The sequence below is a fragment of the Gadus macrocephalus genome, chromosome 8 (genome assembly GCF_031168955.1).
Source record: "Gadus macrocephalus chromosome 8, ASM3116895v1".
Lineage (NCBI taxonomy): Eukaryota > Metazoa > Chordata > Actinopteri > Gadiformes > Gadidae > Gadus > Gadus macrocephalus.
Window position 1 is genome coordinate 7478711 of NC_082389.1, and position 17500 is coordinate 7496210.

A 17500-nucleotide genomic window follows, 5' to 3' on the forward strand; every position below is an offset into this window, starting at 1 on the left:
ATGTAAATCTATGGCCTTGCATATCAGGATCAAGTAGGCATACATATTGACTCCAATGCCACTTTTCATGAACAAGGTGATTTATCTTTTAATCATATCATATTCAATTATTGGTCAAGTAATCAGGAGAATATGTATTGCATGCTGTTCATTTACAATTTGAATAAGACCAGTAAATGCACACCTTGCTGTAATTTAGTAATATTGTTGATATAAAAGACAGATATATCGACAAGGCTCTATGGTGGTATCAAATATTAACTAAATCCAAATAGCCCTCATCTTTCTTCAGGATTTAACAATGCTGCCATCTAGTGGCGATATGGATTACGCTTCACTTATATTTCCTTCCTGCGTCACGTACTGTAAATGATCGTAGGACGTTCTCTTAGGACGCAGTGACCATGTGACTTCGAAACCTCGGAACACAAACTCTAGACCTGTACACCATACATTTGCATGAACTGGATAAACATCCAGCGGGTGTACAAAATAATGAATCGAGAGTAGCCTTAAAACGAGATGAATTCCGTGTTGGGGATCATCTGTAATATTGCACACAGAGTTTGTGCTTGAATATAAAGGATTTGACAATACTTTAACATGCACTCTCCCACTTCACTCCCCATTTACACTTCACATCCAAATTCACAAAATATAGCATTTCCGTAAGTATTTCCCCTCAAAATTCTATCAGTCCTGGAAATGTGCCAAACTGATGAATCTGCCTGCAGAACATCGAGTCTTGTTTGACCGGAACAAAAATCACCTAGAAAGTCACCCAGATGGATGAAATTTCCTGTCTGTATCCTTGATGAGTCACTATCTCCTTTGGATTGGTAAAGTTATGATTAAACGTTCATTTTTGTGACAGCATACTGAAAGGCCCAAAGTATTATCCTTGGGAATAATGAAATGGTGATAAAATATGTGGAATATGTGGAAATAAAATGATGACATATTTTCTCTGCCTATCAGGTAAGGGGACCAGGTCACACTGACGCATTCTCATTTAAATATGTAACCTTGCATAATGTTTCCTTTGTTTGAACTTAAGTCTCATCGCACAGTCCATTAAAATTGGCTGCTATTATAATCGGCTGCTCGGACCGCTTTCCAACCTACGCCTGATGGAGATCGACACAGTTAGTTTAAAAGGACTGTACATTCATGCAATGTCACAGGGCTGTATAAGTGACATGGGGTCTATATGAGAAAATGAGTCATCAGCCACAATAGCAGCAGGGGAGCCCTCCAATGCATGGCAGGAAGCAAAATGTGTTACTAATACCTGTGTTTAAGTACAACTATTGGTTTACAGCAGACCACAGCTGACTGGCTCTGTCTCAACCCTTAGGCCTACGTCCTGAAAGATTGTGTAGGGTTCATGAATCAACTGCAACACAAACCAGAGCAACCAAAACACATGCTGGTGAGGTGGGTAGAAGGGACACCCTGCAACCACTGGGCATCACACAGAAGAGTCTTTAAGCGACCCCTGCTGTATATGATTTACGTATGTGTATATGTATTCAACTATGAATTTCCTCCATCTGGATGACTTTTGCAGGCAGGCATTGATCAGGTCGGCACATTTTCAGCAATGCCTGCTTAGATATTTTGGGGAGAAATACTTTCCAGAAATTCTGTATTTTGTGAATTTGGATGTGAAGTGTGAATGTTGTGGAGAGTGCATGTGAAAGTATTGTCAAATCTATTTATATTTGTTTATACATGTGTGTTCATTACTTGGGGGGGGGGGGGGGTAAGATATATAGACACTCTTTACATTTACAGGAGGTTTATGCCTATTTGCATATTCATCATAATGTAGCAGAACATTTGTAATTCATATTTTTGGTATCAAGTTTAAAGAGCTATAGGCCTGCTGGCAGTGCATAATGGAATGTATTCAGGAGTTCCAACACCACTAAGCATCGCGCCACAAGGGGGCGGTGCTGTTGCAGAGACAGACTTCAAGGGAACGTTAATTTTTAACCCACATACATAACAGTGACGCTGTGTTTAATGGCGCAGTGTTTTATGATGCCATTAACGGGCTGACAACAAAGATGTTTATAACCAACTCTTATGTCAATACAGCTCATTATATTAATGCAAGCTCAATTTTTTCCAAAGTGTGCTCAAACAGAGTTTAAAAATAATAATAGAGGTTAGGGATGCAGCTTTGGGAGGCGTTGTAGCGTACTGTCTTAATAGTGGGCTTACACTTTCTTTAGACCATAATAATGTTAGAAACACTGAACGGATGGAATGGCATGAAAAGGCAAGAAATGCTTGAAATAAGTAATTTTGTTGTGATTATTTGAGAGAACTCGCTTAGTTGTTTCATTGTTCTTCCATTTCCGGTGTTAATTGAGACGAAGAACTGCAGGCAAAGGGGACGCAGGGTGCCAGCAGTTGTTAAACAAGGTGTATGCCCTTAAACCCCAACATAAGTAGAAAGTTTGGGTAATAGTCATGTTACCTTTAGGCACGAGTCCCAAAGGCGATGATTATAGTGGATGCTTTGGTCCCAAAACCTCAAAGGTTAATGGAAACACAAGATAACTGAAGATTGGAATCACACACACGCACACACACACACGCACACTCACACGCATGCCCACACACACATAGCAGGGGGGGCCGAGCTCCAGTATTCACAGGTAGGCAGATTGTGTGCTCCCTAGGGATTTTCAGGCAGACTGTCTTGTCTGCACCATCTCTCATCACTTTAATCTCAACCCGTCCCTTAATTTTATCTTGTGGTGGAACATTAAACAAGCTCTTTTGGTGAATAAGATTAGATTTTAAGAGCCCTCCAAACTCGTTGTCACGTACGACCTTCACGTTAATTGGACATGGCTTCACACTTAGCTGGTCTTGTCTTGGGGCTGATTAAGCCTCGCAGGGCTTCCATAACAGAGCCACGCACAGTAATCACGGCACCGACCCAATTGCTCAATCCATCTGCCTAAATATCATTCAAGACTGTATCGGTACCTGCACTACCCTGACCGTGTTTTTGGAAAGGATTTACCGGAAAAACTCTCGATCCCAGAACCAAGTGAGGAATAGCGTAAAACCACTAAACCTGCGAAAACAAAACACAACCTGAACCAGCTGCAACGCCACCGTCACTCTGTTGGTGTGGTCAACTTTTTGTGACATTTCCCCATAGAGCCAACCTTTGTCCCTCTGCTATCTACACCAACACAGCCAGATGCTGTTCTCTCCAGCCATTGGCCTTTGTCTATTGTGTATCACACCCACCGCCGCCGCTAGAGAAACACATTGCTTGTAGAGTAGAGAAGAGCACATCATTAACTTCAAATTATAGTGGAGGACCCCAGGGGCCTCATGCTTGATGTTCTCAATCAGGGGCCCATCTCGGACCGTCGGCGACACACACTGCTTTCTATTAGCATTAGCTCACCATGGTTTTGTTGTGTTCAATAATGCAGGCTTGACAATGTAGAAATCTGTCACTCTGTCCCTTTAAATCAAAGCCTTGGGAACCAGCAGTGCTATTCACTTTTCCAGTTTGACACCCATTTGGATGAAATACCGCAAGTCCATTGCAAGGTTGCACTATAAGAGTCCAGTGTGTAGTAAAGCTTGTGGTATATGATCAACACAAAATGCCTAAACTTCGGCTGCTGTTGCTAATCGAACAGCACATATCTTTTTATATGATCTTAGAAGAAAAGCCAGACTTAGTAGAAAAACCAGACCAAAACATCCCAACAGTCCACGTGTGCTGGTGAAGGGTAGAGGTTAATTAGGAGTTGCATAACTGTGTGAAATGTTGGTAAATAATTGCACACAAGGTGTTGCTTGTGTGATGGCTTGCTATATTAAGCCTTGTTTGGTGTACTGATGTGGTATATGAAGAACAATAATGTTTTTTTCCTTTATATATATATATATATACATATTGGTTTAGTGTTCCCTATAGCACCAGAATAACTACATTAAAAGCACAGTGATAGCTGCAATGCAGACCGGATTGACTTGGCGCCAAGCCTGGCAGCGACTTGGAAGGCCAACCTGTCTTTAAAACGAGGGGAGTCAGCAGCAGATATAGCCCACTACTTCCACTAGTTCATCTTACCTACATGCATTTCGGCAGCTGGGAACAGGTCGATACCTAGCCCACCCTTCACTTGTTTTAGTTTTTAACCACTCTAGAGATATGAACTCAGTGTGAGCCAATGGGTAATTGAGACGAAAGGGCAGCTCCTTCACGGGAACATCAGCTCCAGCTGAGTGGCATGTGACGGAAGCTGCATTGTTTCACCGAGTATATTCACACAGCATTTTCTATCGCAGCCCCAACGTTCAGCCAACCTACACGAAAAATGTGCGGGATAAGCACGTTGTCATCAGAGTCCATTCAGCTCGAGCATTTCGTTTTTTTCTCGTTTTCTTTCCAAGGAATTTTAGAAAAGGCGTCATCTATCAAGCTATGCAGCTGCGCAGGAAGCACCTCCCCGCCTGAGCTCTTCCCTCCCCACTTGTGCAGAGGAGGGACGAGGCTGCGCGAAGAGATGAGAGTGCAAGAGATGAGACAGGAAGCCGAGCGAAAGGGCGGGCATCGGTCTCTTCAGGGCTTCCTTACTCGAATGAATGGCGTCTCTAATACCTCCATGTGTTTCCTTTTCATCTGCCCCTCAAAGCCCCGCTCTCTGACACGTCCGGCCGGCAGGTTTTGAAGCCTTTGCGTGAGACGCTGCATTGCTATTTCTGCCTCGGATGCTCCCACTCATCTTTTATTCAGTTCTGGGATGTGTCGGGGCACCAGAAGGGTCGTGGAGGGGTGGAGAGATGGATTTCATGGGTGGGATGGGGAGGTTGGTGCGGGTGTTATTTTTGTTGGTTGAAGGGAGCTGTAGGTTGGTTTACTGAGAACTATGTCAGACAAATCTAATAATATGCATCATGTGTATGCGTCTGTGCTCTTCCGTGTGTATGTGTTTGTTTGTGCGTGTGTATGTGTGTGAGCTGGTTGAGCGGTTGTGTGTTCGTTCAGTGTCTATGTACGGTTTTGTGTGTGGTCGCCTGCATGTATCTTTGAGAGATGTGTGTGTGTTAGCATTTGTGTTTGTTTATGTGTGTGTTTGTATATTCACCTGTGTGTGTGTGTGTGTGTGTGTGTGTGTGTGTGTGTGTGTGTGTGTGTGTGTGTGTGTGTGTGTGTGTGTGTGTGTGTGTGTGTGTGTGTGTCTGTGTGTGTGTGTCTGTGTGTGTGTGTGTCTGTGTCTGTCTGTGTGTGTGTGTCTGTGTCTGTGTGTGTGTGTGTGTGTGTGTGTGTGTGTGTGTGTCTGTGTCTGTGTGTGTCTGTGTGTGTGTGTGTGTGTGTGTGTGTGTGTGTGTGTGTGTGTGTGTACTTGTGTGAGGGGAAGCGATAGAGCTGTGAAGATATTTATCTTTTTAGCAAGTGTACCGCTAACAGCCCCTTCACAGCGTTGCCAAGCAGCTTCAAACACTGCTGTGTTCCCGAGAGTCCGAACTGGCTCCCGCCCAGCGACTCCATCAGAAATGCTCCTTCTCCCTTGCTCTGGAACAAGACCCGACAGGTGAAAACTGATGACTGCACACACTCCCCATGACTTTTCTTGACATTGGGAAAACTGGGCTCTTACCCCTCCTGTGTGAATGGGTAATGACTGAGAACTGCTGTGCGGATGGCTGGACTCGGCCATCCGCACAGCATATATAATATGTCTCATAATGCTGGGGTAGCATTTTATTAGATGTGGATATTGTGATTTGATTATTGCAGCAATATATAAGCTACATGTGTACTACTGTTTCATGGGAAGATGTTTTCAAAAAGGGCGTTTAACATATAACAACAGATACAATACTCATATCAAATATTATTACATATAATACCATTTTATAACAGGCCTATACATCATATAACAAAACGGTACTATGTTTAAAAACCTTGTGGCCAGTGAGCAAAAGTTAAGACTACAAAACAAAACTTAATTATGCATCAATGTTGCTGTCTGAAGAATCAATACAGCACTGGCAACAGAGCAAATCAATATAGAGCAATATTCTATTACACTCTTAATTTACAGTTATGCACCAATATGTGAACTACACAATACATAGCATTCTGATGCTAATATATATACGATACACACGTCCATAACAAGAAATTTCCTTCGGTATATGAAGACAGGCCAACTACACACCCCATTCATCGGATGGCCACTATCAAAGGAGTCAGCTGCCCGCTGCCACCTTTGATAGTGGCCCATCCAAGGCAATGTTGTCTTTCAGGAGAAAGCTGCTCCTGAATGTCCTCAGACTATGTAACACAGCAGTGGTGGGTGGTGGTGTGTGGGGTTGGTTGAATGATTTCTCTGCCTGTAGCATTAAGTGTGTTGTTCCCCCTGGCTCTCAGCCACTTATGATGCACCATGGGACTCAACTGTAGAGCACAAGTGTTGTGGGGTCGAATCAGGGAAGTGTGTGTGTGTGTGTGTGTGTGTGTGTGTGTGTGTGTGTGTGTGTGTGTGTGTGTGTGTGTGTGTGTGTGTGTGTGTGTGTGTGTGTGTGTGTGTGTGTGTGTGTGTGTGTGTGTGTGTGTGTGTGTGTGTGTGTGTGTGCCTTCCCACAACGAAAGAAGAAATGGTAGCACAGGTGAACACACACAAAAGGTATTACAATTTATGCGTGATAAAAGCATGTCAACGTTTTACTTTATAAATATGTGCTGCATATTTATGTCATAGTGTCTGGGACAAGGAATACCCATCTCTCTCTGTTTGTGTGAGCTGATGGAGAGGCATATACACACACTCACCCATGGACCCACACACCAAAACGTCTAACTACCTGCAATGCAGCCTTGTTCTCTCTTCCGACCCTGGTCCATTTGCATTCACGCGAGCTAGACAGTGCTGGCATGCACAGACACACACCCCTGGAAGTGCACAGCCGACCAACAGCTGTTGCAGAACTGTGGCAGCGCACTTTGTGTACAGGGAGGCATCAATCTTGGTGCTTCGACTGACACCTTTATGAAAAATTATTAATCCAATCCATCATGAAATATTTGGTATAAAACCTAGCTGACGGCATGGCTTGGTAATAAGTGAAAAAGCTGAAGAGCAACCTGTATATTGTATCAAAGAATAATCTAACCGAATGGCAGTAATTAATAACAGTAAAAATGTGTACAAATATTACAAAATATATAAAAAATATATAAACACTCCAGTATTAGAACCTGAGTGGTACTTAAAGGTCTAGCGGTAAACATTGCAGATAAGTACTACCTTGGCTGCGTACAGTTTGGCTCACTTGTTTACTGTTTCCGTAATCTCTGTATAGGGACCACTCTATATTGAGTATAGGGGGGAAATGGACATCCATTATGTGCCGGCAATTGGTCACATAAAAAAGACTGCACATGTTAGATATCTCCCCCTTAACTTATCTGCATAAATGACCAGGATGTGCCACACCACTGGATGAATCAGACGGAAGGGAAACCAGTATGTATCATGGGAATCGAGAATAAGTGTACATGGGTTGTTTCCTCATTTGGTGTTGCATTATGGGTACTAAGCAGGTTATGGAGCAAGATTTGTACATTCACATTTCAGACAATAAGGGAGGGATGAGTGGTCTCAGGACAGCAGCGGGGGGTAATGCGCACGGCGGGAGATCGAAAGTGAATCACAACACAGGCCCAAAGCACGGTTATCTGATACCACTCGCTCTACAATAGGCTCTCAGAGTCCCCTTATCTATATCCAACCAGGCTCCAACGGCGCTCTCTCTCTCTCTCTCTAGTTGTGAACATATAGTCCCTCTTTCTGTCTGTCTCTGGTTCTGACTCTCTCTCCCTCTCTCTCTATCTCAATTAAAATCAATTCAATTCCAAAGAGCTTTATTGGCATGGAAAATAAACATTTACATTGCCAAAGCAGTTGAAAAATATTATTCTCTCTCTCTCTCTCTCTCTCTTCCATGCTCTCTCTCCCATAAACATATACAGAAACAAGCTCTCATGTTGACTCAAAGTGAAATTCTCTTTCCATATTTCTCCTCTGCTAAGGTGTCAAAAGTGTGCCATTGAGGTATTTGACACGCCACTGAAATTGCATTGATAGCGACACACATTTGAATATTCTTAAAAAATACAGCAGGAAACTGCATCTAAGGCAAAGAGGGGTTAGGGTAAGAGATACAGACAGTGGGACAGGCAGTACACATATGGCGTGAATGGAACAAAATTCTAATGAAAAGCAAACACAAGCTGGATGAGGTGAGACGGTTCCATTTCGGTGGCATCTGTGCACTTCTATGTGACGCCTGTGTGTGTTTGATTGTTTAGACATTTCGTGCTAACTGCAGTCTGCAGAAAGGTAACAGATGTTGCTGAACAGGTGTTGTTGCGGCTGAGTGAGGAGGAAATTAAAATAAGGGGACAGTTTCATCCGCTGGGAGAAAATGCTGCATCAGCAGACGACTGGGTACCCACGATAGCGCTGAAAACAGGAGTCAATGAGTCCATCACCCGTAAATGCACCCATTGTCGTTTTGATCATCGATAATTCTAGCGGTAAAAAACAGCCTCAGAAATGTTAAGTGGCTTTCTGGCAGATCATTATAAAAGTGCTACAAGTTCTCAGACAACGTAAGTACATGGAGGATATCAGCTATGATTAATATCTAACTTTAACATGATAAGTTATATTGTTTATTAATCAAAACAATTATTGACAGATTAACCCGCAATGCAGACATGTGCACATATGGACACGTGCTCAAGCCTTAGGGCCATAGCCCTCCAGTACTACTACTACTCCTACTCCTCTTCGTCCCCTATGGGACATGAGGCTTCAGTGAGCACTCAAGCAGCATGTTGGGCCTCTCCCCATGACAACTCCATCTGTTCCTTCCAGCTCTTGTGTCACAGTTCTGCATCTGCAACAGGGTTTTTTTTGGCCTTCCAGGTTTTCTTTTGCCTGCTGGTGTCCATCTTAACGCAACCATTGTGATGCGCTCCTGCGCCATCCAAAACACATGTCCTAGGCATCTCACGTGTCTGTGCGTAATCTCCTTGGTGATGCTCCGTCTTCCCGTTTTCTTGTACAGGTCATTGTTGGAGATCTTCTTCGGCCCCAAAGATCTGGAATATTCGTCGGAGGCAGCCATTAGGGAACACTCCCATTCTCCTCATGTCTGTTATGACAACTCGCCAGCTCTCTGAACCGTACAGCAGAACACACTTTACATTGCTGTTGTATAGGAGCATATTCGTTTTAAGGCTGTATTGTTTTAATCTCCAGAAGGGACGGAGCTGGGAGAAGGCACACTGAGTCTTTCCGGTCCTTGCTTTGATGTCTTTTGATGCCCCGCTGTCCTTACTGATGAGACTGCCCAGATTGTTGAAATCCTGACCCAAACTCAAGTGGCATGGTGGCCCTGAGACTAGTCCAACTTCTGGATCAACACAGCAAGTTATGCTTTTGCTTTTTAACCATTCAAGGCCTAATGCTTCTCACTGAATACTTCAGCTGCTTGCCCACATAATTGGCTCAGTGTGTAGGTGTGTGTGTGTGTGTGGCTGGTGTCTGCTAAAGAGAGTGCGAGCAAGAGAAAGTGAGAGAGAGAAAGAGAGAGAGAAAGAGAGGTGGGCAAGGCATCACTAGTACCAATATCCTCTAATGTTTTTGCCTTTTCTGCCTTTGTGCCTGAGAAGAACCGTATAGCCGGTAACTTAGTAACTGTCAGCTGGCTGGCGACACCATGTCATGTCTCAGTTGGATGCAGATGGGGCACAGCGAGAACACAACAATCACGGCTGATTGCGGATCAAACACAAAGGAACTCTGCCACTAAGCAGGCAAATTGAGAGGAGCGGTGGGATCTGGGTTTCTCTCCAAATTCCATCACACGGTGACGGCATGGCCACGACAGCTAGATAACGTGTTCTTCCGGAAGGGCTCACGCCACCGCAGACACTGCGTTGTCATCGTTGATGTCATCAATGATCAGTGACCACAGCTGTCACATGACATGCTGATGATGCTCTACTAACATAACAATGTCGAGAGAGAGGCACAGATGTTTTGCACTTTCAAATGATGTTGGTTACAAATGTGTTTGGTTACAGTTCTTTTCTGTACAAAAGGGTTTCAAAGGATTCTTTGTATTTCAGCTGTGGCGTCTTCTTTGAGTCAGGGACACAGACCTGAGGTCTAACTTCAGGTAGCTCGCCATCCGGTTTCAAGTTCTGGAATCGATGCTGACAAAAACCTGACCAAGTCAAAGTATGTACTTAGCCCGAGGGCCAGGGGCCAAGGACAGATTGAACTTCCAGTGGATAATACTTCCCCTGGCTGCCTTTGCTTGAAGAATGATAGCTGGGAAATAAATAGCAGGATTTATGGGTTTGTTTCTATCCATTAGGGTGGGGTTCGAATTGGGAGATTGGGAATTTGGCCAAAATAATAATATCATAAAATGTAAATCAAAAGGTAGATTAAATAAGAATGCTGGTACAGTGCATCTAACAACACTATTATGATGTCATATTTAGAAAAACTAAACCAAATGGCTGTTGGTATGAAAAGTTGTGTGCAGGGGTTAACAGACCTGATAGAGAGAAATTATGTTTCAGGTTCGTAATAACTATATTACCTTGATGGAATTTGTTTAATGGGTATGAGAACTCGAAACAAATAAAAACAAAAAAACAAAAATGAATACAAATACATAAATTAAATACAACAACGATGTAATTAGAACTGTTGTTCATTATGTTTCCCACTTGAAATCATCTCATAACTCTGCCTGATTTACCCACCACGACAACGATTGGTTTCCTTGGCAATAAGCAAAACTAAATCGTGCTAAACTTCTTCAGGTGAACGTGAGTCAACCGTGCTATTGTGAGTCCCACCCCCCCACTCCCTTTAAAGCTTGTGTGTCGTAGAGAAGATCCTTGTAGAGGGAGCAAACGACAAAAATGTAGATGTCAGGATCCACACCCTAACCAGTAGTTCACCATGCTACAAGAAGAGGTAGCAAAAGCACAGCCAACTGGAACCAGCTATCAAAGGCTCATCTTTGTAAGATATATCACACGCACACGCACACTCTCACACACTCACGCACACGCACACACACACACACACACACACACACACACACACACACACACAATAAATAGGGTTAGGGTTAATAGAAATACAAACATTTCTGTTTTGAAACAGTATCTATTTGCAGTTGGTAGATTTAACAAATGTATTCAACAATACAATATTAATTTATTATCCTAACAAAGACTCCAGAGTCTACCCCTAACAATATACTAACATGGTGTGACATACAGGCCTAGGCCTACTTGTGTATCCTTGAGTTCACATGCACATGTTCTAAATACGGCATGAAAATGACGTGGTACTGCTGACGTAAGCGCATGGCGTTGTCACATGAACAGCCACACCACTACCACACGCTATGAGGGAGGACGGCTTGTGGAGCATCACAACACCTGAAAAAAGACACGCTAAATACAATATCCAATGATTCAAATGTCCGGCATGATCATTATTAGTGAATAATAATAATAAATCCCGCAACGCACAAGACGCGTATTTGCCTTCGAGAAGATGAGACAGTCGTGTAGCCAAACTCCGGCTACTCATGGAGGATAAAATGCCAAGTCACCATGGTAACAATGGATGCAATATCCCCTCACCTTTGGAAATAGATATGGAGTTATATCAGCCACAGCCGAGATCAATAAACGCCCAAAAAAGACAGAAAGAGGCACAGAGCGAGTGATCCCAGCAGCAGTGGGTCCAGACCACAAAGCCCTACTTATTTACCTGAGACTGGGAGATCATGTTGCTGCTCCTTGACATTATGTAACAGCTGAGAATGAATGGTGTATATCACCACCCTAATACTTCAGCCACTACTAAAGTACATCCTACACGCGCGTCTGGTCCCCACACCCCCTCCCAATACCCAGGACCAGTACTTTAAGATCACAGACCAGTAGTTTCACACCCAAGCCCCGTCAACATGGGGATGGGAGATGCTAGGCTATAGGCGTGTGTCTGAAACACTCTTCAACGTGCAGCTGTTAACACACGAACTTAACACACGGAAATTAAGGTCTTAAACGGTGGGCTTGAATGAGAATGAAATACATTTCTCTCAGTGACATGTTTAGCGGAAGGACCAAGTCCATATGTGTTGCCTTACCTGTTTTCAGGTTGAAAGAGAAGCGGGCTTCCACGAGATAGGGGGTGTCGCTCTTGGCTCGCAGTCTTCTCACCAACCGGCGGTCTGTGCTGCCTGCCGGAGTGGTCGCCATCAATTTGAACAGTGTCCAGTGACGACTGGCCGATTGGAGGGGCTGCTGACGCAAAAGCCACGACCACCACCGCCGCTCTCTGACTGACTGACTGGAGCCTGGAGGTGGCTGAGAGGAGGGCGAGCTGATACGAGAGAGAAAACAAAGTGGAAGAGCGAGCGCGAGCGGCGGGGAGAGAGTGGCGCGCGAAACCCCCTCCAAGGCAGCCCGGCGCTGTGTGATGAAGAAGCTGACGCAGGGGAGAGCCGAACCGGTAGAGATGGGTTAAACAGCAGCACTAAATGAAATACAAAAAAGAATGTAGTACACAGTGTAGAGTGTAAAATAATAGATTTGTAAATACAACCAATCAAGGGAAGCAATTTTTCTACGCCTGAACCATTACTATTAGTCATTTATGGATACATTTGTTCATGAACTAATATCTCGCATAAAAGGTTTGAAAAAGGTTAGGAAAAATATCACGTTGTGGAAGGGCTAAAATCCATGAGTGAATAAATCAGGGAAAACAATCAACCACCACTAGATGGCTCCCGTGGTCCAATTTTCTCAACGAACTTTTCGTGTCTGAAACTATTTTACGACAGTCACGGTGGTCTTACGGCATTCTGAGAGAGCATTATCCAAGAGTAAATAAACTTCCAAGTTGTGCAAATCGTCGTGAGAGGTAAGTCATACATTTTCGCTGAATAATACGCAGTAACAGCACCGTGAGTTGCAGCACGGATAACGCATCATGAGAAACCTGTGTGTGTATCTTCATTGAGATTATGGCAAACGTTTGGTTATGAGATGATCATGACATTATGTGTGTGATTTTATAGCGTTGCAAACCGTGGTTGTTTTTGCCATCGACATTGAGCAATCTTTTTCTGGCGAATGGTGTTTTATTAAGTGTTGAGACCGATTTGAGATTGATTCATGAGTTATGAACCACATGATATCAAGATATAGCGCCTTACATCCATGTTTTGTGTCTTCTTCCTGTTGTCCTCTTGCACAGCCACAAACCTGTTTGGACACATTTTCTAAAACAATAATCGTTTGCATGGTGTCATGTGCAAAGCTTTCCACGCCCTCGTACAATAAAAAACACAATGAATTGACTGCATTCAATTGACAGACTGGTATACGCGAGTAAAGAGACAGCATTTGGATTTCCTTTGCCCTTGTACTAGTTATCCTGCATTATTAACGCGACGGGGACAATGTTTCACCGAGGACTAATAGCCACTACGATTGGTGTACGCCTTGGCTGCTCCCATGTCTCAAGGAGGGCTCTGGCACTGACAACAACTAGTGCGAAATCAGGTAAAGTTTAGTCATGTATACCGTTATTGTTGCTGATTTTGTCGTTAGGTTACAATGTCACAGAACGCAATGTTAAAATGTAAAATACTGTGCAGCACGGCTACATGATGATAATGTGTTGTCCATGCATCTTTTGTTCATACGTAGATATGAAGGAATTCCTGGAAGTGGTTTCTAAAGCCAAGCACATAGCGGTCATCACCGGGGCAGGTGTGAGTGCAGAGAGTGGAGTGCCTACCTTCAAGGGAGATGGTGGACAATGGAAGACTTGGCAGTATCAGGTAATTTGTTTGATATGTAAAGAAACAAGCATGCATGGAACAAAAAGTTAATAACTGCATCAAATACTGCCTATACTGTTTTGTTTTGTTAGCAGTCTTTCTCAGAAAGACATTCCACACACAACGGTTGTTGAAATGTAGTTTCATACTTGATATACTGGTGCTTAAAACATGCTCTTTTCGGTTTTTTCTTAATCAAAAATGTGTAAGGCTCATGATCAGATTTGTAACTATGCCTTATACCTGCTGAACATATAAGCTATATGTTCTTCCGGATAAAAAAAAGCGATGTTCAATTAATCTTAACTAGTAATACATTTCGCTGTAGCTGTAGAATGTGATTATTTATTATTTATTTATTATACTTATGGTCTCCGCAAGATATGATTTGAGGAAAACAGAGATAACTGGGAAAAGAGCTTGAACTGGTTATTGGGTGACTTGAACTTTAACGCTCGAGACTTGGGACTCGACTTGGACTTAAGCTAAGAGGAATCGGACCTGCTCTTGGATTGTTGTCCACAGTACCGAATCGATCCATCCTACTGTTTGACTCAAGACAACTATGGCCAGGAGACGAGCTTATCCTCTTTACCACTCCACTCTCAGCCTGTAAGCTCCCACTCACTGAGCACAGACACAACACAAATGGAACTTTCTGTCCCTCTGCGCTCCCTCTCTATGCTGACATGAGAACTCACCCGCTGGGCTTCAGCCGACTTCCATTTTTGTCCAAGTCCAGATGAAAACAGATTAAAGTCACAGGACATCTTGGTGGTTTGTCAACAGGAATTCTCACAATGGTGTACCGGGTGTATAGAAAAGAAGATAATAGAAAGAAAAAAGAAATCCCTAGTCTGCACACACCTCTCTCAAACTCAAGTGTTCCTGAAAGTCTCTCAACCACGTTGTTGAGAAGAACAGAACATCAAGGCCTTTCACAAGGCCGTCTAATTTTACCACCAAAACGACCCCCCCCCTCGTCATACTGATGCCCCTGTGTCCAGGACATCGCCACTCCGGAGGCCTTCTCCCGCAACCCCTCCCGCGTCTGGGAGTTCTACCACCACAGGAGGCACCTGGTGCTGACCCAGAAGCCCAACGCGGCCCACCTGGCCCTGGCCGAGTGCGAGAAGCGGATGAGGAAGCAGGGTCGCTCCATGGTCATCATCACCCAGAACATCGATGACCTTCACCGCCAGGCCGGCTCCAAACACGTCCTCAACATCCACGGTGAGAGAGCTGCTGGTCACTGGGACGCTGCATTTCTTGGATTGGGGGGGATATTGTTGAATTGATTATAGCAGAGTATACTTGATTCTGATTGGTCAAGGAAGCTCCAAGTGGTGTGCGTTATTCTTCAGTAACGGGACACCTCTGCATTTATCAGTTCCAAATATTTTTTTTATAAATCCTACGTTGAATACTGAAATATCGACTACATGTTTGTCGATAAAAAAACACTTATATGATCAACGGAAGTATCTAATATCGAATCCTTGTTGATAACTAGTGTATAAGCCTGACTGAGCTCTCCCATTATTGGAAAATAGGGCAAGGTCACTTTGTTGAGAGGAATATATACTTCCCAAGGAATTTATCATTGGAAGAACTTACACAGTTGATTGGCAGCCTCAGTGTGTCAGAGGTCTGTCTAAGTTTACATTTTTGTGAGTTAGAGGTTCCTAAGATTACAATTCTTGAATTTGATGATGAAGTCGGTAGAAGCAATAATCAGTATCTTTATCCAACTGCAACTGTCTAATAAGGATTTTTTTTTTTTTCATCAACATACGCAGACGTTGAGACCTAGAAAAGACGGCATTTAAATTCATCAGGGGTCTTCAGAATCCCAAACTCTTTTACAGACCTGTATGGATATTGAACCCTAGATAATGATACGGATATATTGTCTGCCCCCTTCTACTGTTGGATAACCTGATGAGTGTTGGGTCCCCTGCAGGCAGCGTGATGGAGACCCGCTGTGTGAGCTGTGGAGACATTGCTGTGAACCATCAACACCCTGTATGTGCTTCCCTGGAGGGCACAGGGTAAGGAGAGCACTATCTCTATTTCTTTAACTTTCTTCTTTCCTTTCATGTCCTTCTCTTTAAATTTTTATTTAGCGATATAATCTGCAGTAGTCTAATTAACAACTTTTCATCTTTCTTTCTTTCTTTCTCTCTCTCTCTCTCTCGCTCTCGCTCTCTCTCGCTCTCTCGGGCACTCTTTCTTTCTTTGTTTGTTTGTTTCTTTTAAAAATTTAGTATCATGCTAACTATCCAAAGATCTGCCAGGGATAGTTGGCATCAGGCCACACTCCAACGTGTTCCTGTCTTCCCGTATTGCACAGTTCCCCTGACCCTGAGATTCCTGAGGCCCAGATACCTGTGGACCAACTGCCCAGGTAGCTTCCCTTTTCTATTGTTTTTTAATATTCTCTATTTATTTCATGCAATCGCTATTACTGGAGTTCCTTTTTCGAATGCGGATCTATCATCAACGTAATGCTTGGGAATGGGATACAACTGCTGCCAGATGATTCCCTTTCACAGACGTTGGTTCCCAATGAATAGGGGTGGGCAAACATAAACCTGTTTAAACCTGCGTGGTTAGATTGTCTATAGAGACAAAGAGGTGCTGAAAAGAATCCAGCTGTAGGCGTCTCTGTGGTTCCCTCACAACAGGTCCAGGATTGTATGTGCACCGAAAGAGCTGCGATAATCTGGTCATCTAGATTGATGCAGTAACAGTAACAGAGTACATGGCCTTGCATTGCACGTGACAGGCCATCAACGTGACCTATTGCTGATCCTGCCCCCCTCCTTCCGTCGGGGACTGTGTTATTGCAGGTGTGAGCAGAGTGACTGCCGGGGTCTGCTCAGACCCAACGTGGTGTTTTTCGGAGAGACTCTTGATTCCCATCTGCTGACCAAGGTGGAAAAGGAGCTGGACATCTGTGACCTGTGTCTGGTGGTAAGACACACACACACACACACACACACACACACACACACACACACACACACACACACACACACACACACACACACACACACACACACACACACACACACACACACACACACACACACACACACGTACACACACACACACACACACACACACACACGTACACACACACACGTGTGCATGTACACACAAACACGTGCACTCACAAAACAAACACACACAGAAACAAGATGTGGGACCACGAGGTTAAAGGTGATTGCAAAAGAAAATAAAGTTGTTGCATCGCAGGTGGGAACGTCATCGATCGTGTACCCAGCGGCCATGTTCGGCCCGCAGGTCGCGTCCAGAGGCGTCCCCGTGGCCGAGTTCAACATGGCAACAACCCCAAAAACAGAGTACTTTACGTGAGTGAAAGTCTAAAGGTCAGGGCATGCGTCCCAGCGTGTCTGGATGCACGTCAGACACTAGCATGAGGAATTTTAATGGACTGCATTTATATAGCGCTTTTCAGCCCTGTGGCCACACAAAGTGTCTTTTATGGGTGGATTATGCCAAGACACACATGTTTTCA

General features: G+C 43.9%; 2 protein-coding genes across 3 annotated transcripts in view; one reads left to right on the forward strand and one right to left on the reverse strand.

Moving 5' to 3' along the window:
• Positions 1-12517, reverse strand: part of LOC132462778 (phosphatase and actin regulator 1-like) — a 42767-nt gene extending 30250 nt beyond the window's left edge. The window contains exon 1 of one of the 2 annotated variants that reach the window (XM_060058518.1): positions 12253-12517. In XM_060058518.1, the coding sequence (XP_059914501.1) occupies positions 12253-12364 (112 nt within the window). In that variant the 5' untranslated portion in view covers positions 12365-12517. The remainder of the gene's footprint in view (positions 1-12252) is intronic. The other variant, XM_060058517.1, reaches the window with a different exon arrangement.
• A 355-nt stretch (positions 12518-12872) lies between these two features.
• The window catches only part of sirt5 (sirtuin 5), a 5918-nt gene continuing 1290 nt past the window's right edge, over positions 12873-17500 (forward strand). The window contains exons 1-8 of the mRNA XM_060058519.1: positions 12873-13031; positions 13543-13675; positions 13823-13956; positions 14964-15189; positions 15920-16007; positions 16310-16363; positions 16809-16932; positions 17218-17333. Coding sequence (XP_059914502.1) covers positions 13573-13675; positions 13823-13956; positions 14964-15189; positions 15920-16007; positions 16310-16363; positions 16809-16932; positions 17218-17333 — 845 coding nt within the window. The 5' untranslated portion in view covers positions 12873-13031; positions 13543-13572. The remainder of the gene's footprint in view (positions 13032-13542; positions 13676-13822; positions 13957-14963; positions 15190-15919; positions 16008-16309; positions 16364-16808; positions 16933-17217; positions 17334-17500) is intronic.